This window comes from Macrotis lagotis, chromosome 3, assembly GCF_037893015.1.
Source record: "Macrotis lagotis isolate mMagLag1 chromosome 3, bilby.v1.9.chrom.fasta, whole genome shotgun sequence".
NCBI classification, from domain to species: Eukaryota; Metazoa; Chordata; class Mammalia; order Peramelemorphia; family Peramelidae; genus Macrotis; species Macrotis lagotis.
The window spans coordinates 272046085-272070613 of record NC_133660.1 but is presented as its reverse complement, the minus strand read 5'-3'; the positions used below and the strand labels follow the sequence as shown (position 1 = coordinate 272070613).

Sequence of the window (24529 nt, the reverse complement as noted above, 5' to 3'; positions counted from 1 at the left end):
CTGTGTGGTCTTGGGCAAGCCACTTAACCCCAGTGCCTTGCAAAAACCTAAAAAAAGAAAGAAATATCCAAGTAGATGCGGTCCATGACTTCTAGAAGATGTGATGGGCATATTGGTGTAGCAGTGTTAAAATGAGGCACCTCCTAGTTAAATATCTCTTTATTGTGGTATACCCAGAAAAGCCTGATGTGGTTCCAGCCTCCAATGAGGCCCCTGCGCCCCATGAAGGACCTTTGCCCCCTGAGCCTCCTGTCCCAGATGATGCCCCCACCACAGGATCTGAAGGATGCCCTCCAAACCGTGAAGGTGAGAGAGGACCTGGGGCTGGAATGGGAAGAGGCTTTTGAAGCAAAGAGTTCAACTTGCTGGGGTCTCTTCCAGATCCCTCTGAAGCTGTGTCTGGAGACCCCATTGGTCTTTTTGTGAGCCATCCCCAGGATGGCGAGGTGACTGTGGGTGAGTACTTGTGGGGTCGGGGGCTGAATAATAAAAAGAACAACCTCGACTCATTTACCTCCACTAACTTCTTATTTTCATAACACATCATGGTCAGAGCATCTGAGGCAGGTTTGACTGAAATGGAGCTGAGAGGGCAGGGGAAGGGAGGGAAAGGTGGGCTGCCTCTGAGATGACCACTCTTGGGGAGGGAGACAGAAGTCATGAGAGTTGGGGAGCGGAGGAACTGGGAGGCAGAGGCTAGAGTGGACGATTGAGCTTATCGGAAAAGAGGGAGAGAGCTCTTAATAAATGAAAGCCACAAGGATCTGGGCAGATGCCGTGACCTTCGATGGAGAAGGGACTGCGGAGTGACGGCGGCAGAAGGGAGCAAGGAGTGAGACCCCTCTCCTCCCGGTCCTGCATGTCAGGGGCTTCAGTTAGAGTAACTGGCCATGGGGTGGGGTCAAGAGGAGAAGGCTGGCTTTCAATGAGGGCCAAAAGATGGGAGTCATGGAGAGGACAGGATTGCCAATCAGACGATAGTATGATACTGTAAATAATGCTAGCTAGGATTGGAGAGTGGAAGATCTGAGTTCAAATCCTCAGATTTGACCCACATTCAAAGCCTCAAATTCTTAATAGTTGTGCAAACCCAAGTCAGTCTTAACCTCTCTAAGTCTCAGTTTCCCCATCTGTAAAATGAACATAATAATTGCCTCTACCTCCCAGGGATGTTGTGAGGAACAGATGGGAAGTTAAGAATCATACAGCCAGGAAGTGTCAGAGAAGGGAAGTAAAAATAGCCTTGTAATCAATCAATCAATCACCGAGTATCTATTAAATGTATATGTTGTTCCATGAACTGTATTAGGCACTGGGGACATGAAGGCTAAAAAATGAAAAATCCTTCCCGGTGACAAATTTTCACCCTAAAGTGGCGGGGGGTGGACAAGAACATATATGAATAGTGAGGCTAATAAATACAGAAATATTTATACAACAGAGTTAGATACAAGGTAGTTTGGAAGAGAGAGCACTATTGATTGGGGGGAACCAGAAAAGAGATCATATAGAAGATGGTGCCCGGGGGCAGCTGGTGGCACAGTAGAGTCAAGAGGACCTGAGTTCAAATCCAACTTCAGACACTTGCCACTTACTAGTTGTATGATCCTGGGCAAGTCACTGAACCCTGATTGCATCACCAAAAGGAAAAAAAAGAAGATGGTGGCCAAGCTTCAACTTAAAGGAAGGGAAGGATAAATAAAGGCTAGTTCTTTATTATTATTACTGTAATTATTATTATATATTAATAATAAATGAAGGTTTTAAATTTTTTTTCCTTTTTAAGATTTTTATTTATTTTGAATTTTACAATTTTCCCCCAGTCTTGCTTCCCTCCCCCCACCCCCCACAGAAGGCAATTTGCCAGTCTTTACATTGTTTCCATGGTATTCATTGATCCAAATTGGATGTGATGAGAATAAATGAAAGTTTTAAAGGGCCCAGGGAGAAGAGAGGACAGTAGACTGATTACTATGGGGGGCAGGAGGTAGGAGATTTTGTTCCAGCAAAAAGGTGACAGAAATAGCTCCAGGCCCCTGGATGGGCTGGAGAAGACAGGGGCAGAAAGCCATGATTTTGCCCATAATCGTTTTACCATGAGGACACTGGGGGTTCAGACCTTGGCATCAATTCTTGATCCTGAATTCCTGAAGGGAATGTCAGTGTAGTTCAACTCCTGGCAGGCTCCAGGGAATTAGAAAACTTTGGGTCCTGGTGAAGAACGTTTCTGTTGTTGGAGGGTCTCAGACCCTCCAGATTGGCCAGATTGGCTGCTCATCCAGGACTGACCCAGAGAACCACCCATATTACCATCAGTACCTTCTTTTTTTTTGAGTTGGAATCTGATTTTATGTTTTTTAAGTCTTTAAAAATTTTATTTATTTAAGGCAATGGGGTTGGGTGACTTAACCAAGGTCACACAGCTAGATAATTATTAAGTGCCTGTTTGGATTTGAACTCAGGCCCTTCCCGAGTCCAGAGTCAGTGCTCTATCGACTGTGCCACCCAGCTGCCCCCAGCAGTAGCTTCTTATAATGCTTTAGAGTTTGCAAAGCACCTTCCTGAAAACAATCCCTGAGGAGAGCACTTCAAGCATCATTGCCCTTATTTAAAGATGGGGAATCCGAGGCACAAAGCAGTGACTTGTCTGTAGCCACGAAGATACGAAGGATCAGGATGGGGATTCAAACCCAAGTCTCCTGGCTCATAGCTCACTGTCCTCTCCATTCCTCCACGAGGAACATCCAGGGAATGAGAGCAGCTGGGGTCATCGCTCACCCCCCACTTTCCTTTTTTTGCCAGGGGAAAGCATCACCTTCTCAGCCCAGGTGGCCGGGGCCAGCCTGCTGAAGCCACCTGTGGTCAAGTGGTTCAAGGGGAAGTGGATGGATCTGAGCGGCAAAGTGGGGAAGAACCTGCAGCTACACGACAGCTATGACCGGGCCAGCAAGGTTGGAACTGGCGGGGTCTCCGTGTCAATAGGGAAGGAGGGGTGTCAAGTGGTCGGGAGGCTGGCTGCAGGCCACAAGCACCCTGGAACCAACAGAGACTTTTGGAGATTGTAGAGTAGATATAGAACCATCCTTGGAGCTAAGAAAATCTGGGTTACGATCTTGTGTCTGACACATCCTGGCCATGTAACCTCTAGGCGCTCATTGAGAAGATGCCAACCTTCATTGGTAGAGGAGCTTCTTCATCCTGACCAATGAAGCAACAGATCCGAGCCCTAGCTTTAGTTCTTTTTCTTTTCTTTCTTTTTTTTTTTGAGGTAACCAGGATTAAGTGACTTGCCCAGGGTCACACAGTAAGTCTGAGGTCAAATTTGAACTCAGGTTCTCTTGACTCCAGTGTACCCCTCCCCCCACACTAATGAGCTAATGGAAGGAGATGTGCATTTTGAGCCCTTGAAGACCTGAGTCCAAATTCTGCATCTGCTATTCCTTGTTCAATCGTGCACACATTACTAAAACTTTCTGGGTCCTCGATCGTCTTGGATGTAAAGTGAGGCAGGACAAGGTGGCCTCTAAGGTTCCCAGGTAGCTCTGAGTGGATTGTGCTCTGATCCACGAGCCTGTGGGGCCTCCCCTTCCTCCCCATTGACTGATGAGGAAGTTGAGATCCAGTGAAGGGAAAAGACTTGTCCAGGGTTTTCCCAGGTAGGTAGTGGCAGAGTGGGATTATAACCCAGATCCCCCATGCCTTATGACTCCAGAAAGCCTTGAGAAGTGGAAGTTGGAGGCAGGATGGGGGATGCATCCTGCCATTGGCAGGTGGAGTGGCTGAGGGAGAAACTGAGCTGAGGATGGGGGACCTGGTGGAGGCGGAGGGAAGGTGGGCTTGGAGCCTCTTTTTTCTAACCCTGAGTCTCCTTTGAGAGGAAGCAGCAGGGAGCATCCTGGGAACCGACCCCCTGGTCCCAACCCCCGACTCCCCCCTACCCCTGCTCACCCTAAAGGTCTACCTCTTCGAGCTGCACATCTCAGAGGTCCAGGTAGCCTACGCTGGGGGATACCGGTGTGAAGTTTCTACTAAGGACAAATTTGACAGCTGCAACTTTAACCTCACAGTCCATGGTGAGTACACAGGGAGTGACGGGGTCAGAAAGATCCGAGTTCAAGTCTTTCCTCTAACACCTATCTGCTGTGTGACCCTCACCAAGTCAGGAGAATCCTTCTATCTGTAAAAGAGGGGAAGCTCATCGGGTGACGATCGGGTGGGACAAGTGTGTTCAGGACTACGTAGACGTGAACTGGTTACTTACTTATTTGTTTGTTATTTGTTCATTGCTATTATTATATAACATATTCTTTATATTATTATTATCTATGTCGTTTATTGTTCATTGCTCAAGAATACCATAGTGGGAGCTTAAAAACATGCTTCCTGACTAGAGCTACGCCCTCCCCACCCCAAGCGTCCGGGCCATGCGGCAGGGCTGGGAGCCTTCCCTTCCTCGTGTCCCCAGAACGGACCTGGGACGTGTTCCGCTTTGTCCCGGCCTCGGCCCGGTCAGACACACTGACCTAGCCCCCGTTCCCATGCGCATCACGGCAGAGGCTCAGTCAGGTGCCATCTCCTCCGAAACCACCCGAGCCCCTGCCAGGCGTGACCTACGCTGTCCCTGCCCTGGGAAGCGCCGGTGGGAGCCCCGGGCCCGAGTCAGGAGACCTGGGTTCCAATCCTGCCTTTGTTAGCGGCCGCCACAATGAATTCTCCCAAGTCCTAGCAGCATCGAACTGAGCCCGAAGGACCCTCAGGGATGCGGCTCCAAGCTCTCAGTTGGCAGCTGGAGGGACAGTGAGGACCAGCCACGTCCCTGGCCGAGTCCCGCAGCCCCTCGGCTTGCTCATTTGCGAAGTGGGAGAGCCGATGGGCGGCTGCTGAGGAAGTTCACCAGCCCCTGAAGCCCCCTTCGGTTCTGAGCTCTGTGTGATTTCCTGGGGGGCGAGCAGAGGGGAAGGAGGGGGAGAAGAGGGGCCTTCAGAGGCTCAGGGGACTTGCCAGGACAAGGGAGGGGGAGGATTCTGACCCGCAGCACCCCTTCCTCCGCCTCTCTCGGTAATGCCTCGGTCGCCTGCCTCCCGGCTTCCCTCCCTCTCCCCTCACAGAGGCCATCGGTCCAGCCGACCTTGACCTTCGCTCCGCCTTCCGTCGCCCGTGAGTGGCCGCTGCCGTCTCCCCGGGGTCCCCAGCCGAGCCTAGCTCCTGCCCCTTGGGACCCTGCCGGCCAGGCTGAGGCTGGGGCAGGAATGAAACTGACAGTCCCGTCATCAAGGGGTCCCGGGGAACGGGGTGGGGAGGGGGCCCCCCAAGGACCGGGGCAGGGCGACGGGATGGCCCCGCGTCGGACAGGCGGTGGGAAAAGCCGGGCCCCTTTACTCCAGTGTCCTGCCTTGGAAATGAGGGGCGGCAGCACATGCTCCCTGCGGCCCCTCTTACTCACACCTGGGTTGCTCCTTGCAGGAGCCTGCCCGGAGGCGCCCGTCGGACCAGGTACCCCGACTCAGGCAGGAGCTTAGGGAGAGGGGGAGGTGACGGAGCCCCAGCCAGGACGAGTGAGGGTAACGCGCTGGGGGTGACCCCGGGCAAGCGCGCCCCAGGCCGCCTCCCCCAAGCCCCACAAGGGGAGGGAGGCCTCCGCCTGGGACCCCCAAGGACTCCACCAGGGAGCTTCGCGCCCTCATTCCATTCCTGCAGCTTTCCAGCCCTAGCCCCAACCGCATCCCCCCTCCTCACCGGCTTCCTAGCGTCACTCGTGCCTGGGGTCTGGGGGGGCTTCTCTCTGCAGCGGAGACAGTCACGACCACGCTGGGAGCCTGGATTTCTCCTCCTTGCTGAAAAAGAGGTGAGTGAGTGTCCATAGGACAGTGGAGAGTTGGCCTCATGGCAGAGGAGCAGGGTTCAGGTCCCCCCACGCACACCCCAGCTTCGGGAAGCCAGCAGAAGCCTCCCTGTCTTCCCCCACTAGGTCAGCAAACTCGCGCCACCCGCCCCTCGGGCCAGGTGTGCGGCTGGGAGGGGCGGCAGGGATCTCACGGCCGTAAAAAGCTAAAGTAACCCAAGTCCCCCCATATCACCCTGAAATAACCGGAGTAGTCATGCTTAAAATGGAGGGGTGTCTGTGTGTGTGTGTGTGTGTGTGCGTGTGTGTGTGTGTCTGTGTGTGCATGTGTGTGTGCGTGTGTGCGTGTGTGGAGGGGCTCCCCGGGCTCAGCACCAGCGCTGGGGGACAGCTCCACACCCTAGAGTTAAGGCTTTGACCATCGGGCCCCTAATTTTCCATCCCAACCTTCTTTCCCTCACCTGCTTCTCAGTCTTCCTGGGATAGAACTGGGGGCCTGTTGAGGGCATAGGGCTTCAGGAGGAGGGGTCTCTGGGCTAAAGGACCTGCTACAATTTTCTTTTTCCCCCCATCTCTTCTCTCCACCCTCTCCTGGGCTGCTGCTGTTGCTGTCTTCTCTGCCATCCAGAGAGTGAGGAAATAACATGGGGGGAGGGGGAGACTTGGGTGAAGAGGAGGGGAAAGGGTGTCCTTGAGGGTGAATCTCACCGGGGGCTTGGTTTATTCCTTGCAACCGCCCTGTCCCCTGGTCCTAGGGGTCATCAGGTGAGGACAACACACACACGTTGGCTATGGTCCTGAGCAAATGCCCCCTTGAACCTTTAGACCCTAGGCAAAGTGGTGGATCTGTATGGGCAATGGGAATGTCCTATGCCGATGAAATCACAGGTCCAGCTCGCCTTGGTCCCTTAAAAAAAGCCACCACGAAATGACTCCCCTTTCACTTGGGGTGGGGGTGTTAAGGAGGTAAGGAGGCCAGTCGGGATGCAGAGGACATAGATTTTACACATCGCACTTCTCTCCCCCCCTCCTACCTTCCACACCCCATGCTTGGAGTGCAGTAGCTTCCTCCGGACATCCAGGTGAGTGATGCATGCCTTCGGTCTACTGGTGAGTCACACCCCAACCCAAGTCCAACACGAGAGCTTCCCCCCACCACGGACCAAACCTCTCTCCCTGCTTCTCGGCTGAAGATGCAAGCACAATGACTTTAACAAAACTTTAGAAATAACTTCACCTTCCCCAAGCTGGAGCTTCTTCTCTCTGTTGCAATCCCAACTGGGGAAGATGCCCCCAAATCCCAGGCCTACTTCCCTGAATTCACAGAGGCCCTCCCAATCTCTGACTTCAAAGGAGGCTGTCTTTTACCACTCCCTACATGGTGGAGATCGGATAGAGAGTTTGGGGGCCCCTAGGAGAAGGGGAGGGGTTACTTAATCTCCTAAGTTCTGGGTGACTTCTTGCATACTGGGACCACTGGGAGGAGAGGGAGGTGCTCCTCCATGGGCCTTGTCTGGTTGGCACCAGGGACCCAAAGCTGGAGGCTCCGGCAGAGGAAGATGTGTGGGAGATTCTCAGGACAGCCCCTCCCTCGGAGTATGAGCGAATTGCCTTCCAGCATGGCATCACGGACCTCCGGGGCATGCTAAAACGCCTCAAGGGCATGAAAAAGGAGGAGAAGAAGAGTGTGGGTGAGTCCTCCTCACTCCCTGCTCTGCCCCAGCTTTCCTGTCTGAGCTCCCCAAAGTGCTCATCTTCTGCCGAGCTCAGCTTTCCTAACAGGGAAAGGTTCTAAGTCTTCATTCTCGATGCTCACCTGCTCTGCATGGCCATGCAGGCCAGTGTGCCCATTGCAGACCAATGGCTCTTCAGGCAGACTGACACACTGTCCACAGGGCCCTGGCACAGGGAGCCCAAAAGCCCTTAGTCTGTACCATTCAAGGCCCCGTTGGCCCATGCCAGACTCATAGGATTGAGAGCTGCTTTTGCCACCTACTGTCTGGGCAAGTCACTTCTCTGTGGGGGCCTCAGTTTCCTCTACTTTGAGGAGTTCGTTCCTTCAGGTCCCCTTCACTTCCAACTCTTTCCTATGACCTCAATTCAATTCATTCCAATAAGCATTTTCGAGGTTCAAGGACCCTGGGATTGTCAAAACAGCCCTTCACCTTGAGGAACTTACACTCTACTGGGACATAGGAGGTGGATCCAGAGAAAAAGAAAATGTCACCTAGATTGAGAAAGGAGAGGGTGCAGCACCCAGATGGGGGGAGGGGCACCTGGGCTGAGCATTCCAAGAGGTCCCCAGGGTGCAGGACATGAAATACAGAATTGTGAGAGTTGGCTAGACCTCTGACATCATCTATTCCAAATTCCTCATTTTCCACATGAAGAAACTGAGTCCTGGAAAGTTTAAAGCTCATGTTTTTATAGCACTTTAAGGTTTTCAAAACCCTTGTGTGTTCAGGTCTCATTCTCTCCATTTTACAGATGGGGAAACTGTTTTCACACAGAAAACAGACAAAACAGTATTGGAGTCAGTGTCCTCGTTCCTCTACCTTTCTAGGTAGGAGGTGGTGGCACTTGTCTCATTTCCCACCCACTAGAAACACACTGATTCAGGATAGGGGGGCAAGTTCTCCAAGAGAAGCTAAGCTATCTCTGTGTCCCCCCCAAAGCATTTCTGAAGAAGCTAGACCCTGCCTACCAGGTTAACAAAGGGCAGAAGATCCGACTGATGGTTGAATTGGCCAATCCTGATGCTGAGGTCAAATGGATGAAGAATGGGCAAGAAATTCAGATGAGTGGCAGGTTTGTGTGCAGTGGGGAGGGGCTCTGTTGGGGCATCCTGGGGGAAAATTTGAGGATGGGATGTCCAGGGGCACTGAGCTGGGGTGACACAGAGGGCTGTCTGAACTGAGAGTGAGGATGTCTCTTGACTCTGTCTCTCTTTCTCTGTCCATCTCTGTCTCTTCTCCTCCTCTCTGAAACTGGTCATCTCCCTCTGGCCTTTAGCAAGTAAGTTCTTGGGTTGGGTTGGCTGAAGAGAGGGCCAAGGAGGAGTTGGACTTCCCTGGGCTATAATGAGGATGGGTATAGCCTGACTGAACAAGTGGTGTGGAACAGTGGACAAGCTAGCGAACCCCGTCTGAAAAATGAGGTGTGAGACTACATGGCCTCTAAGGTCCCTCTGGCCCTAGAACTATGGCAGCAGATGATGAGTACTTCCTCATATCTATTGCCATTCCTTGTTCTTGCTCCTCCTTCACCTGTGGCTTGGGCTGCTCCAGATCCTGGGATCCCAACTAGCCAAGTTTTGTCTGTCCCCTCCCATCAGGTATATCTTTGAGTCTTCAGGCAACAAACGCATGCTGACTATCAGCCAGTGTTCCCTGGCTGATGATGCCGCCTACCAGTGCGTGGTGAATGGGGACAAATGCAGCACCGAGCTCTTTGTGAAAGGTGAGCGGAGTGGGAGAGGCCTTCTCTGACCTCCGAGGCCATCTGGTCCAATCCCCACCTGAAAAGCTGCTCCCTCATCCATCGGTCACTCATCCACATTATCAATGGTCACTCATCCATTCCTTGACCGTCGTCTCAGCCGATGGCCCATCCCCACCTCAGGATGATTCCAAGGATTAGGAAATCTCTCTTAAATACTAATTCTGGGGCCAAGCGGACAATTCTAGTCCATCTTGGAGGTAGCCACTTTACATCCTTCCACCCCGCCCCAACCTTTTCTTTTTTTAAAAAAAAAATATTTATTTATGGCAATGGGGTTAACCGACTTGCCCAAGGCCACAATTATGAAGTGTCCGAGGCTCGATTTGAACTCGGGTCCTCCTGATTCCATGGTCAGTGCTCTATTCTCTGCAGCAGCTAGCTGCCCTCTTTCCCCCATCCTTCTCTTCCCCGAGTGGACCATCCTCAGCTCCCGCAGCTGAACTTCACAAGACCTGATCGTTGGCCCGCCCTCTCTTCCTCTCCCTTCATGTGTAAAATAAAGAGGCTGGACCAGATGATCTCTAAGGTCCATCCTGGTCACCCTCCACTGAAGACTCAGTAATTAAATGACCTTCCCGAAATGTGTCAATATAGGCAGTGCCCGTCCATTCCATGGGAGGGGCTGGTGCCAAATCAGGTGGTGATTGGGTCTCGGGAGCTGGAAGGCATTGAGTCTGAGCAAGCCTAGGTAAAGAATAGCTGTATTTTGGCAGAGCCTCCGGTGCTGATCACAAAGGCCCTGGAGGACCAGATGGTGACGGTTGGACAGAGGGTAGAGTTTGAGTGTGAAGTGTCCGAGGAGGGAGCCCCTGTTAAATGGTAAGCACAGCCCTGGGTCAATTATTGGGGGAAGGAGGAAAAAGATGGAAGTGGGGAGGATGGGAGACAGCAGTAGTGTCCTGAAAGCCTCGGAGGGTGGGGTTGGTAGCATGAATGTGTCCAGACTATGGACCAAAGTTAGCCAATCCTAGAGTTTCTCTTCTGGGTGGGAGGCTCCCCGAGTTCAATAGCATCAACACCTGGACCATGGTCACCCCAGTCCGTTCAATCCCTCTGGGTGCCTACCACCCATCCTAATAATGACTTGGTTCACCTGGGCCAGGCTGAAAGATGGAGTAGAACTGACCCGAGAGGAGACCTTTAAATATCGCTTTAAGAAGGATGGACGGAAGCACCACCTGATCATCAATGAGGCCACCCTGGAGGACAGTGGCCACTATGCCATCCGTACCAGTGGTGGCCAGGCCTTGGCGGAGCTCATCGTGCAGGGTGAGGCTGGGATAGGGGTGGGGAGTATATGAGAGCTGTGGGGGAGAAGGTCTGCTTTCTCCCCACCATCCAAATGTAGCCTTAGGACAGGACTAAGCCATGAATTCATGAGACCAGAGATGGAGTGCTGGGAGGACCCTCTGAGGCCATTGGGTCCAGTTCCTCTGAGGCCATTGGGTCCAGTCCCTCATTTGACAGACAAGGAAACTGAGTCCCAGAGAAATGAAGGGACCTACTTGTGCAGGATTCCAGCCTCCCATCCAAATCCCTACATCCCTGCCACTCTGCCCTCATCAGTCCCCACCCACAGCACCACATATAATAGGATCCTGGAATTTTGACTCAGGAAACCCGCCCTGAGGTCTAGAGCATCATTCGGGCCCAGGTCTCTAGCTTTCCCACCTTATACCTTTCCCCTGGATGACATCAAGCCCTGGGGAGACAAGACTGGGTTAGATTTTCTTCTTTTCATCCTTAGAGGCTGCCACAAAGTCTTACACAGAGCAGGAGCCTCTGTATTTGTGGAATCAAATCAGGGTGAATTGGAAGAGTGCCTAATTCAATCCCCTAATTTTACAAAGAAGGAAACAGACCTGGGGATAGGAATTTGTCCTCTACAGTAGATGGCTGTCACATAGCACCTTAATGTTTGCAGAAGGTTTTTTTAACTTCTCTGTGTTCTGGACTTCATAAATTTACCCACTTAATAGAGGAGGAAACCAAGTTAGGAAGAGATTAAGTGACTTGACCAAGGTCACACAGCTCTGAAATGTTTGAGGCGGGGTTTGCGCCATTCTTTCTCCCATATGTGTCCATCCAACCATACTTATGGCCCTGAGTCCCTTCAGAGGGCCATTTCCTCACACTCAGACACTCACACAGACACACAGACACATGCACACACACACACACCTGTTCCCACCTGCATTCACTTTAGCCATCCTGTCCACTCCCCAGAGAAGACACTGGAGGTGTATCAGGATATCGCAGATCTGACAGTGGGGGCTCGGGACCAGGCCGTGTTCAAGTGTGAGGTGTCAGACGAGAACGTGAAGGGAATCTGGCTAAAGAATGGGCGGGAGCTGGTGCCTGATAACCGCATCAAGGTGTCCCACATTGGCCGGTGAGAGACTGGGGAAGGGCCTGCAGACCTCTCCCCCTTTCCCCTGCTCTTGGGTCTATGGGGAGTAGAGTGTCAGGGAGGTCTACTGTTTAGAGGGAGATGTGGTGAGAGGTTTTCATCTCTACCTCCTGGCTCCCTGGGCCCTCCCTGAGCTGAGCCCTCACCTGCAGGGTCCACAAGCTGACCATCGATGATGTCACACCTGCCGATGAAGCTGACTACAGTTTTGTGCCTGAAGGCTTTGCCTGTAACCTCTCCGCCAAGCTCCACTTCATGGGTGAGCCTGGCTCTTCCAGGATGAGGGGCATCCACCTGGCAGAACTTGTGACCCTTTTGGGGTGGTGCAGGGGGCAACCCTATCTGGAATGGCAGAGCCAGTGCTGCCTGAGGCTTGGGTGGGGGGAACCTCTGGGCTCCTTCCTGGAAACCTTCCTTCCTCTCTCAGTTCTCCTTCCTCCTTTTTTCCCTTTCAGAGGTCAAAATCGACTTTGTTCCCCGGCAAGGTAAGAGTCCGACCCCCTCCTGCCCAGGTCCCCTTCAACCCTAAACCTGCCCCCCCCCGCCCAGGTGGGCCATCGAGGTACGTCCTGTGCCAGTCCTCTTCGTGCTCCTTCCTTGTGTTTGGCAGGAAGGGAATTAGAGGGGAAATAAGCAGGGTCTTCCCTAGGAGTGGCGAGCTCCTAGAATAGCCAGGGGCAGCCAGACCCCGTCCAAGCCACTCAGAGCTCAGGTCCACGGGGAGCTCTACATTAGATCTGCCAGAGCCAGGTGTCAGCCGGCCACCTTCTGCATGGCCGCTCCAGGAAGGCGAGTCAGATCTCAGGAGGGAAGGACAACTCACAGGTTCTGGGCTAAAAAAGTCACACGAGGTTTCTCAGGTTCTCCAGCTTGAACAAGATGGTCCCAGCTTTCCGTGCCAATGGCTTGTCATTCTTTCTGAGGCTCCCAACCATACCTGTCTGTGGCCTGGTTCTGTATCGCCCCTCAGAACCTCCCAAGATCCACCTGGACTGCCCTGGACGCACGCCTGATACAATCGTGGTCGTGGCGGGGAACAAGCTGAGACTGGATGTGCCCATCTCTGGGGACCCAGCTCCCACCGTCATCTGGCAGAAGGCCACACAGGTGCCTCCCCCACCCTCAACCATCCCCCCATACATACATACTATACACACACCCATTCACCCCACACACACAGACACCACACATGCTCCTAGACACACACCACATGCACACATTCACACACACTACACACACTTATACACACATACACCCCCCACATGCACACACCCAGTCATACACAGACACCACACATCCTATATACCCACACACACATATACACTGCATACACACACTCATACACACACACACCCAGTCATACACAGACATCACACATACCACACACACATCCTATATACCCACACACATATAGAAACTGCATACACACACTCACACACACCACACATACCACACACACAGACACTGGGTACTTCTTGGCAAAGGGAAGGAAACTGGTGGGGAAGGAAGGACAGTGGAAAGATCTCAGGAGGGGCCGCCTTTGGGACACAGCTGTTGGGGGTGTCTGCGTGAGTGTGTGGGGAGGTGTATATGGAGGTACAGTGTGGGGTTCTGTGGAACAAGGGCTGAGCTCAGTTCCCCTTCTCCTCCCTTTCATTCTGAGGCGCTTTCTTTCAGGGAAGTAAAGGCTCGGCTGAGACCCTGGAGGCTTCCGGGGATGCCAGTGCCAGCGAGGACTGGATTTTTGAGAAGAAGGTGAGACAGACCCAACTCCCCAGCTGGCCCTGGGCTCTCCTTTCTCCTTTTCTCCATCCAGCTTGGGGTAGTCCAACACCAGTCACTGCCAGGAAGCTCTGCCAGATGAATCACACCCCTACCACTCCTGTCCTGGGCATCCCCCCGGCCCTGGGGGCTTGCTCAGGGTGCGATTCTCTTGCCCATGTGGCTGGCTGACAGCTTCCATGGATTCTCATGTGTTCAGCCGTGTCTGCTCTCAATTCCAGGGAGCTGCGAGGCAGGTGTGGAGAGAACCGTTCTGTTTCTTTAGCTCTGAAACAATGATCTATGTTGAGTCCTACTGCCCAGCCCTTTCTCATCTATTGGAACAAATGACTGAGTGAATGAGTGTGATGGAATGAATGAAGATGAATGAATAATGAATGAATGAGTTAATGAGTGAATGAATGAGAAAATAAGTGAATAGATGAATAAGTGAATGAGTGAGTGTGAGTAAATGAGTGAATGCATGAGTAAATAAATGAATGAATAAGTGAATGAATGAGTGAGTGAATGAATGAATGAGTGAGTGGGCAAGTGAATGAGTGAGTATGAGCAAATGAATGAAGGAATGAGTGGACGAATAAGCAAGGGAGCAAATGAATGAATGAATGAATGGATGGATGGATGGATGAAAAATCATTTCCATGCTTACTATGTATTATGCTGAACCCCAGAATCTTCCCCCCAGTCAGGGAAGCCTGAAGGTCAAGGCCCTCCCCAAGATTGTTTGACTCTGCTTCGGTAACCTAGCTTCGGCCTAGAACCTGATCTCAGGATCCGGTGGATTTAGGCGTTGCCAAGCACCCCGAGATCTTTGATTTACCATTTTTAATAGCAGTTCTGTGAAGCTAAGTTTATAGTTTTCTCCCTCTCTAGATCAAGTATTATCATGGCTATCTTACAGATGAAGAAACTGAGGCCAGAAAAGGGGGAGCAGCCTGTACAAGTCCACAGAGTTAGCAAGTTTCAGGTCTTCTGGTTTCAAGTCCATTGGTCTCTACCACACCACTGTGCATCTCCAATGTTCTTTCCCTCTCCCCTCATGGTACTTAGGGTGGCCTGGAAATAATAGGTGCCCTCTTGGTGGTGCTAATTGAAACTCAAGCCTGGACTGTGCCAGGGTTCTGGGAGGTTCCTGACTCAGCCCTGGAATATAGAGTTCAAGGAGAGAATCAGGAAAATCAGTGGCCACTTTTGACCTTGACGTTGCTGGGGAGACTCAATGCCCAGATCTAGGGTCCCCCTAGCTATGACCTTCCTCTGTTTGGTACCCACTCCTCTTCCCAGCTGCTGTGTGAGACCGAGGGTCGGGTGCATGTGGAGACCCACAAGGACCGGAGCATCTTCACAGTGGAGGGGGCTGAGAAGGAGGATGAGGGTGTCTACACTGTGACAGTGAAGAATCCTGTGGGTGAAGACCAGGTCAACATCACTGTCAAGGTCATAGGTGAGGCGAGCACCATCGGTCAAGGGGGCAGGACTCCCCTCTGGGATTCAGGGTGGGGGACCCTGAAATGAAAAGGTAACTAAAAGGGCGGCTAGGTGGCGCAGTGGATAAAGCACCGGCCCTGGAGTCAGGAGTACCTGGGTTCAAATCCCGTCTCAGACACTTAATAATGACCTAGCTGTGTGGCCTTGGGCAAGCCACTTAACCCTATTTGCCTTGCAAAAAACCTAAAAAAAAGTAATTAAACATCTGTTTTTCCATCTCAGATGTCCCTGACCCACCTGCAGCCCCCAAAATTAGCAATGTGGGGGAAGACTCATGCACCGTGCACTGGCAGCCCCCAGCCTATGATGGAGGACAGCCTGTCCTAGGTAAGGCAGCAATACTGACTGAGTGACTGATTTATCAGCTGCGGGCCTCAGGCTGACCTGGGATTCATTAGAGGATTAGGCTGTTCTCCCAACATTACTTTGAAGTCTTGGAAAGACTCCCAGGTTGAGAGGTCAGAGGATTTGGGTGCAAATCCCAGCTCAGCGACTTATTATTTGTAGAGCCTTAGGCAAATCTCTTCCCTTTCTTGGCTTATAAAGTTTGGACTAAGATGACCTCCATGACCCCAGCCTATTGATAGTCCCAGATCATTCTGGCCTAGGGGTCCTGAGAGCAGGAATGGATAACTTCAGATGGAAGGAAAGGGGTGTCTTGAGCTCTCTCCATCAAGTCCCATCATCTATTATCGCTCATACTTCTTCATTATCCATTCAATAAATATTAAATGCCTCTTATACTTCCCCATTCATTCATTCCTCAAATATTAAGCACCCACTATGTGTCTCACACTTCTCCCCTCATTCATTCATCCATCAATTATTAAGCACCCATATGCCTCACATTTCACCATTTATTCATTCATTCAACAAATATTAAGCCCCCATGTGACTCTCACACTTCTCCATTCATTCGACAAATATTAAGCACCTACCATGTGCCAGGTTCAGTGTCGGCAAAAGAAAGATAAAAATGAAACCATTTCTGCCCATGAGAAGCTTACATTCTATTGGGCAGAAACAAGCTATACATAGGCAAGTTAAAATAGAGACATTTTGGAAATGGGGAGCACCAGCAGTTAGAGGAATACTGACATATCCCAGGTAGGCATAGAGGAGCACTTCAACTCTCCCATTATGGCTCACATTTCCTCCTCCTTCTTTCCTTCCTCCCCCAGGTTACATCTTGGAGCGGAAGAAAAAGAAGAGTTACCGATGGATGCGACTGAATTTTGACCTCCTCCAGGAGTTGAGCCATGAGGCCAAGCGCATGATCGAGGGGGTGGTGTATGAGATGCGTGTTTATGCAGTCAATGCCATTGGCATGTCTCGGCCCAGCCCCGCCTCCCAGCCCTTCATGCCCATAGGTGAGCTTGGTGCTGCCTAGAATAAGGGGGTCAGAGTCCTCCAGGATCTTCCCACAACCCACCCCCCCATGCCACTCTGGGCAATCCCAACAGTGGGAAAGTCACTCTAAGTCTCTGAGTTCTGATTCATTCATCTGTGAGAGGGGAACATGTTATCATTGGGTTATGGTATACAATGGACACAACCAAGTTTAAAGAGTGTTTTATAAAGCCCGATAGACAAAGGAGTATTTGTTATGAGAATCTAATTGATGACTTGGGAACATCCAATGTGCCAACTCCTCATCAGAACTAGGGCTCTCACTGGTAGATGCCACCTGGACCCCAGGTCACTGTCCTCAGCTGGATCATGGAGGGCAAGGTGGGCACCACTCATCTGCCTAACACTGACGTGGAGCCTTTGCAGGAAATTTGATTGGACTCAAGATAGGAGCACGTGTACAAGTGACTGCTGGGCCCAGATTTCATACCTGACCATTGGGAAGCCCAGAAGAGGATGGGATGCCTTAGGAGGACAGTTAGTGAACTCCACTTGTGGGGATGTTCTGAGAGGATTTCTGCTCAGCTAGGGACAGACAGACAGAAGGTTAGACAGCCAGGTCCCAGCTGGAAAGGGATGAGAATGTTCACCTTCATCCCCCGTTCCAGGATCTGGAATTGCAGGCCCCTTCCGACTCTTTCATTCTGAGTATGTGTTATAGGTAAGTGCACCCTCTGACCTCTGGTTCCTCACCTCTCCAGGCCCTCCCAGTGAGCCCACTCATCTAGGTGTGGAGGATGTTTCTGACAGTACTGTCTCCCTCAAATGGCGCCCCCCGGAACGCATTGGGGCTGGGGGGCTGGATGGCTACAGCGTGGAATACTGCAGAGAAGGATGTAAGTCAGCTTCCCCGCGCCCTCCAGGGCCTACTGCCCCAGGTAGAGAGCACTGTCCCTTGTGGCACCAGGCTAGGAGAGTCCCATTCCAGTAGGCAGCATGGTGCTGATAGACCAGCTCAGCCTCATGCTCTCCCCTGGTCCCTTGGAGGAGAGGTCTACAGCAGCAGCAGCTGATTGATGATGATGATGATGATGATGATGATGATGATGATGATGCACTCCTTCCTGGTAGCCTCGGAGTGGGTATCCACCTCTCAGAGTCTGACAGAGCGCACATCACTCCTGGTGAAGGATCTTCCTACGGGAGCAAGGCTGTTCTTCCGAGTACGGGCACACAATCTAGCTGGGCCTGGTGCTCCCACTACCACCAAGGAGCCCGTCACTGTGCAGGAGATCTTGGGTGAGTGCCAAGGGATAATTCTGTGGTGACTCCTTTCCTGGAGCAGCTGAGGTTTTAGCTCAAACCCACCTGAAACTCCAATTACTAAACGAATATCAAGAGGCCTAGGTGAGCACGTGGTTACCCTCAGATCCCTACCAGATGGATGAGACAGCCTGGGCTTGGAGAGACTGAGCCCAAAAAAAACTTCCTGGGGAGACAGCACATATTTGTTGGTCCTCCAGGGGGCAAGGGACCCTCCTGACTCCTCTTGGCTGGAGCGTGTCCTAATTTTTGTAGATAGAGCCCCAAGGTCCTTCTACGGGCTGCTCAATGAACTTGGCAGGTCCTTCCACTTCTTCAAGGATAAAATGAGAGGGTCATTCCCTCCTGATTCTGAAGCTGTGATCATAGGGTCTGACGGTCAGAGGGAGGATCGAGCTTGAGCTGTTTCTAGGTCCCTGGACTGCCTTGGGCTGGTGGTAGACTGGAGAACCACTGAAAAGGCTATGGATTCATGGGACCTTTGTCCCATCCAGAAGGGGGCTGGGGATGTTCTGCTCTTGTTTGTGGGACGGGGATTCTGAACACAGATTCTCCCAGGATCTTTGTGGACCTACCCAAAACTAAACAAAAACCCCACAGAAAACAGTCTTTACATGAAACCCCTGGATGGGGGACTGAGGTGGGGAGAGGGGGGCACAGCAGGACACAGACGTCTCCACATGGCCTGTTCCACTTTGTAACGCACCTGCTCACATTAGACCCAAACCCACCACTTTCACCCACTGCCCTTCCTTGTTTTGCCCTCTGAGGCCAAGGGATGTCTGACCCCTCTCCCAAGCAACTGCCCTTCAGGCCCTGGAAGACAGCTAACCTAGGTCCTTGCCACCCTTCCCCACAAAGCATTGGCTTCTTTGGGTACAAAGGACTAGGAGCTCGAGGCCTGGGCCACCTCCTCCTTCCTGAGGGCCTCGCTAAGGTCAGACTCTCTGACAAATGGCCTGTCTCCTCTCCTCTGTCTCCTCTCCTCTGTCTCCTCTCCTATCTCGTCTCTTTCCATTTCTCTCTCCTCTCTCTGTCTCTCTCTTTTGCTCTCTCTGTCTCCTCTCCTCTCTATCTCTCCATCTCTGTCCACAGAGCGTCCTAGGCTCCGGCTACCCCGGCACCTCCGTCAGACAGTGCAGAGAAAAGTGGGCGAAGCTGTGAACATTCTCATTCCTTTCCAGGTCTGTGCCCCACCTCTGCCCATCACATTCCCCCCTCCAGCCCCAGAAGCTGAGGGTCCGGTGCACTGTGTCTATCATCTCACCCAGAGCTTGGGCAGAAGTTGGCCAAGTGGCCTTGTGGGCTGGGCCAAGAACTCCAGCTAATGGGTTTTTTTTGGGTGGGAGGGTTGTTGGGAAGCCCCCTATCCTTTCCTGTACTGCCCTCCATTCCTCAAGAGGATTAAAGAATGCACCCTAGCCCCTCACTCTTGGGTTGGGACGGCTGATGGCCTAGAGGGATGGGCTGAGCACTTGGCCACCCACCGCCCCACAGGGGAAGCCTCGGCCCCAGGTGGCTTGGAACAAGGAGGGGCAGCCGCTGGTTGGAAGCGACATAAGTATTCGCAACAGCTCAACCGACACCATCCTGTTCATCCGAGCGGCCCGCCGGGATCACTCAGGCACCTACCAAGTGGCCGTGCAGATCGAGAACATGGAGGACAAAGCCATTCTGGTCCTGCAGATTGTCGGTGTGTGGGTTTGGGGGCGCTCAGCCCCAGGGATGACTTTCTTGGGGAATTCAGGGGCCATGTGGCCCATGCCTCGGTAGTTCCCAGCCCTCACTCCATCCCAGCCCTCCTGCCCAAGACTCCATGGAGTTGTCCCAGGAAAAATTAGGACACACTCCCGTCAACAGGAGTCAAGAGGGTCCCTGGAGGACCAGCAAAGAGACCACTTTCCTCCATGTCATCAGTAAATATGCAAACAGAGGGAAAGTTAGACAGCCAGGCCCTAGGTTGACCCCAACCCTACTCTCCCTAGACAAACCAAGCCCCCCGCAGGAGGTGCGCATCACCGAGACCTGGGGCTTCAATGTAGCCCTCGAGTGGAAGCCCCCCCAGGATGATGGCAACACGGAACTGTGGGGCTATACAGTGCAGAAGGCTGACAAGAAGACCATGGTAAGGCAGGGGGCCTGGCTACCTCCTTCTCCCATGAGCCTGGGGGTGCTATAAAGGAGGAAGGAGCTGGGGATGACACCATCCATCGGGTGGCACAAGCTCCTCTCCTGCTGCCAGGCCACGGCTGCCCCCCTTACTCTGACAAGACAAGGACGAGGTCCCCCTCGGCCAACTCTCCTCTTGCTGGTCTACTTGAAATAGCCCATCTCCCAGCTCTGCCTGTGCCTTTGCCTAGTTGGATCCTGCCATGCCCTCCCTAGACCACCCCCACCCAGAAAGGTCTGCCTCTTCCCCTCTGCTGCTGAGCCTTCTCCAGGGGGCCTCTCCTGAACTACCTCCATTTACCTCTCAGCTGTTCTCCCCAGTAGAGCGGGGGCTCCTGGACGGCAGGGGTAGCTTCCTCCTAACCCACTGATTCTCCAGAGCCTGGCCCGGGCCCGGCCCGGGGGAGCCCTCGGATAATTCCAGTTCCTCTTCCTGCTACTCCAGCGGCCTGGGGCCGGCGGCTAGGGTGAGCTGGGGTGGGCTCAGCGCTGCTTCCAGGCTCTCTCGTCCATTCAGTAAAATGGAAGTCCTCGAGGTCAGGGACTATCACGTGTGTCTGCAGTAGGTTCTTAACACGTACTGAGCCAAATCTGTCTCCGCCGCCCAGGAATGGTTCACCGTCCTGGAGCATTACCGGCGTACTCACTGTGTGGTCTCTGAGCTCATCATGGGCAATCACTACTACTTCAGGGTCTTCAGCTACAACATGGTGGGCGCCAGTGAGAAAGCGGCCACCACAAAGGAACCAGTCTTCATCCCCAAGATAGGTAGGGGCAGGAGCCGTGTCTCACCAAGGGGAGAAGACCATGGGTCACGAAGGGGCCTGACTTGGAGAGGTCTTTGTCATGGGTCCCTTTGCTACCGGCAGGTCTCACCTACCAGCCCCCCATGTATAAAGACCTCGACTTCTCTGAGGCTCCAAGCTTCACCCAGCCCCTGGTGAACCGTTCAGTCATCGCAGGCTACAACGCCGTCCTCTGTTGCGCAGTCCGAGGAAGCCCTAAGGTACGTGGTTACACCTCCTGCCCAGAGAGCAAAAGCCATTGGCACAAGAGGTAGGCCAGGTGGCTGAATCCATCACCGGTCTTGAGGAACAAGTGGAGGCCACAGGAACGCCCCTGCCTTCCAAATATTAGAATAAGTTGTCAGTTTGACCCAATACGACATGTATCACATTAGACAAGGTTGTGCTCCTAGGTATCACCTGCAAGAATTAGACCCAGCAAGGCTTGGCACAAGTCCTTGGGGCCCATCCGCTGACCTGTGTCCTTCAGGGAGCCTCCTAGGTGGAGAATGTAGGGATCTCCCCAGTTTCTGGCAGACTTGGTCACCTCATTGCCCCCCATCTTGTCTCGGTCCACAGCCCAAGATCTCCTGGTTCAAGAATGGGTTGAACCTGGGTGAGGATGCCCGTTTTCGAATGTTCAGTAAGCAGGGGGTGCTGACTCTGGAAATCCGAAAGCCCTGCCCCTTTGATGGGGGTGCCTACGTATGTCGTGCCGTCAATGCCCAAGGGGAAGCCCAGTGCGAGTGTCGTCTGGAGGTGCGAGGTGAGGATGAGGCCTGGGCAGTGGGGGTCAGGGACGTAATGGAAGACGTGGGCTGGGAGGCAGGCATGAGGGAAGGATGCCCTGCTCCTCCTCCTAGACCAAGGAGCTGCTCTTAGCGAGGAACTAAAAGGGCATTTTACTGGATCCCATGGCCTCACAGGACCTTAAATACTATTAGTTTAAATTTTATAGATGAGGAAATTGTGGCTCAGAGAAGTTGCAATTTCTGCAGATTTAATACAGTCAAGACAGCTGAGAGCGTAGTGGTTAGAGGACCTGAGGAAGAATCCTGCCTCAGACACTTGGTCACCTTGTGGCCCTGGCCAAGCCACTCCAGCAGGGCCTTAGTTTCCCCATCTGAAAAATGGCATAAATAGCACAACTTTCAGAGCACTGTTGGGGGGATCCAATGAGCTAACACAAGCCTGGCACTCAACAAGATACTTGATTATTAGCGATTATTGCTCATCGCTGTCGCTGCGGCCCATCTGCTGGTGAACCCCATCCAGGGCTCTCCTCCTCCCCCAGGTGGGCTTTGTCCTCCTCGAAGCCTCTCCTTGGCTCCCTGTCTCCCCTTCTGGAGAACACTCTGGTTCAATGAGCTCATCATCTAGCTCCATCCATGCCCAAGACATTGCAGGAAAAGCAATGCTTTGGAGTCCTGAGGCCCAGCTTCGGGTCCCTGGTTAAGTCACACCCCCAGGGCCTCAGTTTCCCTATCTGCAAAGTGTTGCCTGGAAAAATTAACCCACATCAGAGGGGCCAGCACCAAGGAAGCGTGCCCCAGATTCGCTGTGGGCCTCCGTCTTAGCCTAGGGGAGGTGAGGTCAGCATGGCAGAGAAAGGTGCCCGGGGACTTTTCTAGGAAGTCTCCAGTCGAGTGGAAGGGAATCTGGAGAGAACGTTTGGTGAATGGAGTGAATCGTGGGGCTCTCCATCTCTCTGTCTCCCCCAGTGCCCCAGTAACCAGGCTGGAGCCCAGGAAGGCCAGGGGAGGACTGTGGCCAACACCAAACACCGCCTGAACCAGGCTCCTCAGGGAGCTTTGAGTTGCTCACACCTGGTGCTCTTGGGACCCCAACCCTGACCTTGGAGGAAACCAGCCTTTCTGTCATGGTGTTTGGGGGGGGGGACAACAGAGAACCTTAAGAAACGTAGGTATCTGTGGGGGGTGGGTGGAGCAGGGAGGTTCTCTGCTCATACCATGAAGCCCTGGGCAGGGTTTAAAAGAGGGTGCGGTAAGACCGCAGGACTGTTAGCAACTTCACCCTAGCCCACCAGACTAATAAATGGTGTGTGAGCTCATTCTCCTGGCTTTCATTTCCACCCAGTCGGCCTGCTAGATTGATGTGACGACCCCCGGAAGTTCCTCCCTGGGTGCAGGCCCAAGGCCTAGGCTGGGCAGTGGCCTAATGGGCCAGCAGGGTGGGGGCCAGCTTGGGAGCTGCATCTCACTGCTGCTCCCACCCAGGGATAATTTGGTTGGCCAAGAGGAGTTCCCCTTTCCCTCCAACTTGGAGACCCCAAAGTCCCCACAACTATTGTCTCTACTGTCCTGTCACTCATCACAACTACCTCCCAGGTGAGACGGGAAGAGGACCATGCAGAGACCTGAGGGGTGGGGGCATCACTTTCTTTACCACCCCCCAGCAGAACTCTGACAACTGGATGTCCCCCCAAGACCTGGAGGTTGCTTAATAGGAAGGAGGAAACATATCTGGAAATAAAACCTGAGAGTCTGAAGACCAGGCCCAAGACCCTGCCCCCGCCAAACAAGTGACAGCGATGGAGATGGCCGGTCTGACCAAACACGAGTCCCAGTCCCCAGGGTGGGAGAGAAGGGGCGACTGAAGCCACGTCTCTTTCCTGCCCAAGACTGTCCAGGGATGGAGCCCAGAGTTCCATCATGAGCCAGATGGACCACGAGGTCCCTCTGGTGGCCAACGCAACACGACACGGCTCATCCCACAGATGAGTGGCACACAAGGACACCCTTGGTGCACAGGGAGGGAAGTATGGTCTTGGGCTGCCCCCTCCAACCCCATCCCGTAGCTGGTCTAAGGCCAGGGAGTGCAGGCCCCAAAACCCAGGGGCAGGAAGACCCCAACAAGGGGCTCCCAGCTTCCCCCAGGCTCCTCCTGGGGCCCAGGACCCAGAGATGGGCTGGGAGGGGTCTGCTGGAAAGGAAGGGGGTCGACTCTAGCCCTGGGAAGTCAGGGGAGAGGAGGAGGTTTATTTCACATTCACATACGTGGCTGTACATCGTCTATAAATACTGTGAAGCAGAACTATTTACACCCGGCCCTCGTCCACCCTGGCCCCTGGCGGCCCAGGTGGGCAGCATCCGCAGACACATATTTACACTGAACTCGGCCTCCTCTGCCCCTCCCTGGGTCCAAGGGGGCCCACCACTCTCTCCAGGACCTTCATGCCAGTGAGCGCTCCAGGAGGTTAATAGAGGTGGGGGCAGCAGGCCATGGGGTGGGGCCGCCTGCTTGAGAAAAATGGGGGGAGGGTGTGCAATTGGTGACCCCCTCTGGCCCCCAGCTGGCTTCTAGGTCCCCACCTTCACTGGCCCCCTACCAGCTAGGGGAGGGCTTCAGGGGGTCCTCATTCTCCTATTCCAGAAGACCAGGATGACACTCAGGGGAGTGGGGGCAGTGCCCTGTGGGCCAGGGGCAGGAATCTTTCCTGGAAGGTTAAAGTGCCAAGGACACAGAAAGGGGACACAACACGCAAGTCACAAGGACACAAGAGCAGTACACACATGTGGCCCCTCCCCAGTTTGTGGAAGCCAACCTACAGACGGCAGCCCTAGGGAGAGGGAAGGAGGTGGCCAGCTCAGAGACAGACATGCACACGCACACACACACACACACACACACACACACACACACACACACACGCACAGGCGGGAGCCCGTGCTGAGCGAGGGGCGGAGCTTGCAGAGAACACCCCAAGATCCAGTCTCAGAGACAAGAGGGAGCCGGCCCCGGGCAGGGGCATCAGCTGGAGACCGGCCGGGGGGGTTTGCTTCTGTTCTCGGCCTCCTTGCTCCGAGCAGCAGCCACATAGGAGAAGAGACACAACACGGAGTAGCAGATCTCGTGGGC

The 24529-nt window shown here is 53.3% G+C and overlaps 2 protein-coding genes across 22 annotated transcripts in view; one reads left to right on the top strand and one right to left on the bottom strand.

Moving 5' to 3' along the window:
* MYBPC3 (myosin binding protein C3) overlaps positions 1-21889 on the top strand; it is a 26611-nt gene extending 4722 nt beyond the window's left edge. The window contains exons 3-34 of the mRNA XM_074230621.1: positions 178-306; positions 382-456; positions 2803-2951; positions 3956-4073; positions 5109-5157; positions 5464-5493; positions 5789-5845; positions 6471-6473; positions 6904-6924; positions 7370-7533; positions 8518-8650; positions 8855-8857; positions 9177-9301; positions 10057-10162; positions 10446-10612; positions 11570-11735; positions 11906-12012; positions 12209-12238; positions 12724-12860; positions 13431-13508; positions 14820-14979; positions 15246-15350; positions 16205-16393; positions 17135-17269; positions 17505-17672; positions 18792-18880; positions 19194-19389; positions 19682-19821; positions 20474-20633; positions 20735-20871; positions 21230-21416; positions 21649-21889. Of these exons, the coding sequence (XP_074086722.1) occupies positions 178-306; positions 382-456; positions 2803-2951; positions 3956-4073; positions 5109-5157; positions 5464-5493; positions 5789-5845; positions 6471-6473; positions 6904-6924; positions 7370-7533; positions 8518-8650; positions 8855-8857; positions 9177-9301; positions 10057-10162; positions 10446-10612; positions 11570-11735; positions 11906-12012; positions 12209-12238; positions 12724-12860; positions 13431-13508; positions 14820-14979; positions 15246-15350; positions 16205-16393; positions 17135-17269; positions 17505-17672; positions 18792-18880; positions 19194-19389; positions 19682-19821; positions 20474-20633; positions 20735-20871; positions 21230-21416; positions 21649-21680 (3545 nt within the window). The 3' untranslated portion in view covers positions 21681-21889. The remainder of the gene's footprint in view (positions 1-177; positions 307-381; positions 457-2802; positions 2952-3955; positions 4074-5108; positions 5158-5463; positions 5494-5788; positions 5846-6470; positions 6474-6903; positions 6925-7369; positions 7534-8517; positions 8651-8854; positions 8858-9176; positions 9302-10056; positions 10163-10445; positions 10613-11569; positions 11736-11905; positions 12013-12208; positions 12239-12723; positions 12861-13430; positions 13509-14819; positions 14980-15245; positions 15351-16204; positions 16394-17134; positions 17270-17504; positions 17673-18791; positions 18881-19193; positions 19390-19681; positions 19822-20473; positions 20634-20734; positions 20872-21229; positions 21417-21648) is intronic.
* The window catches only part of MADD (MAP kinase activating death domain), a 45030-nt gene continuing 36975 nt past the window's right edge, over positions 16475-24529 (bottom strand). For all 21 annotated transcript variants that reach the window (XM_074230598.1, XM_074230601.1, XM_074230602.1 and 18 more), the window contains one exon: positions 16475-24529. In XM_074230598.1, the coding sequence (XP_074086699.1) occupies positions 24422-24529 (108 nt within the window). In that variant the 3' untranslated portion in view covers positions 16475-24421.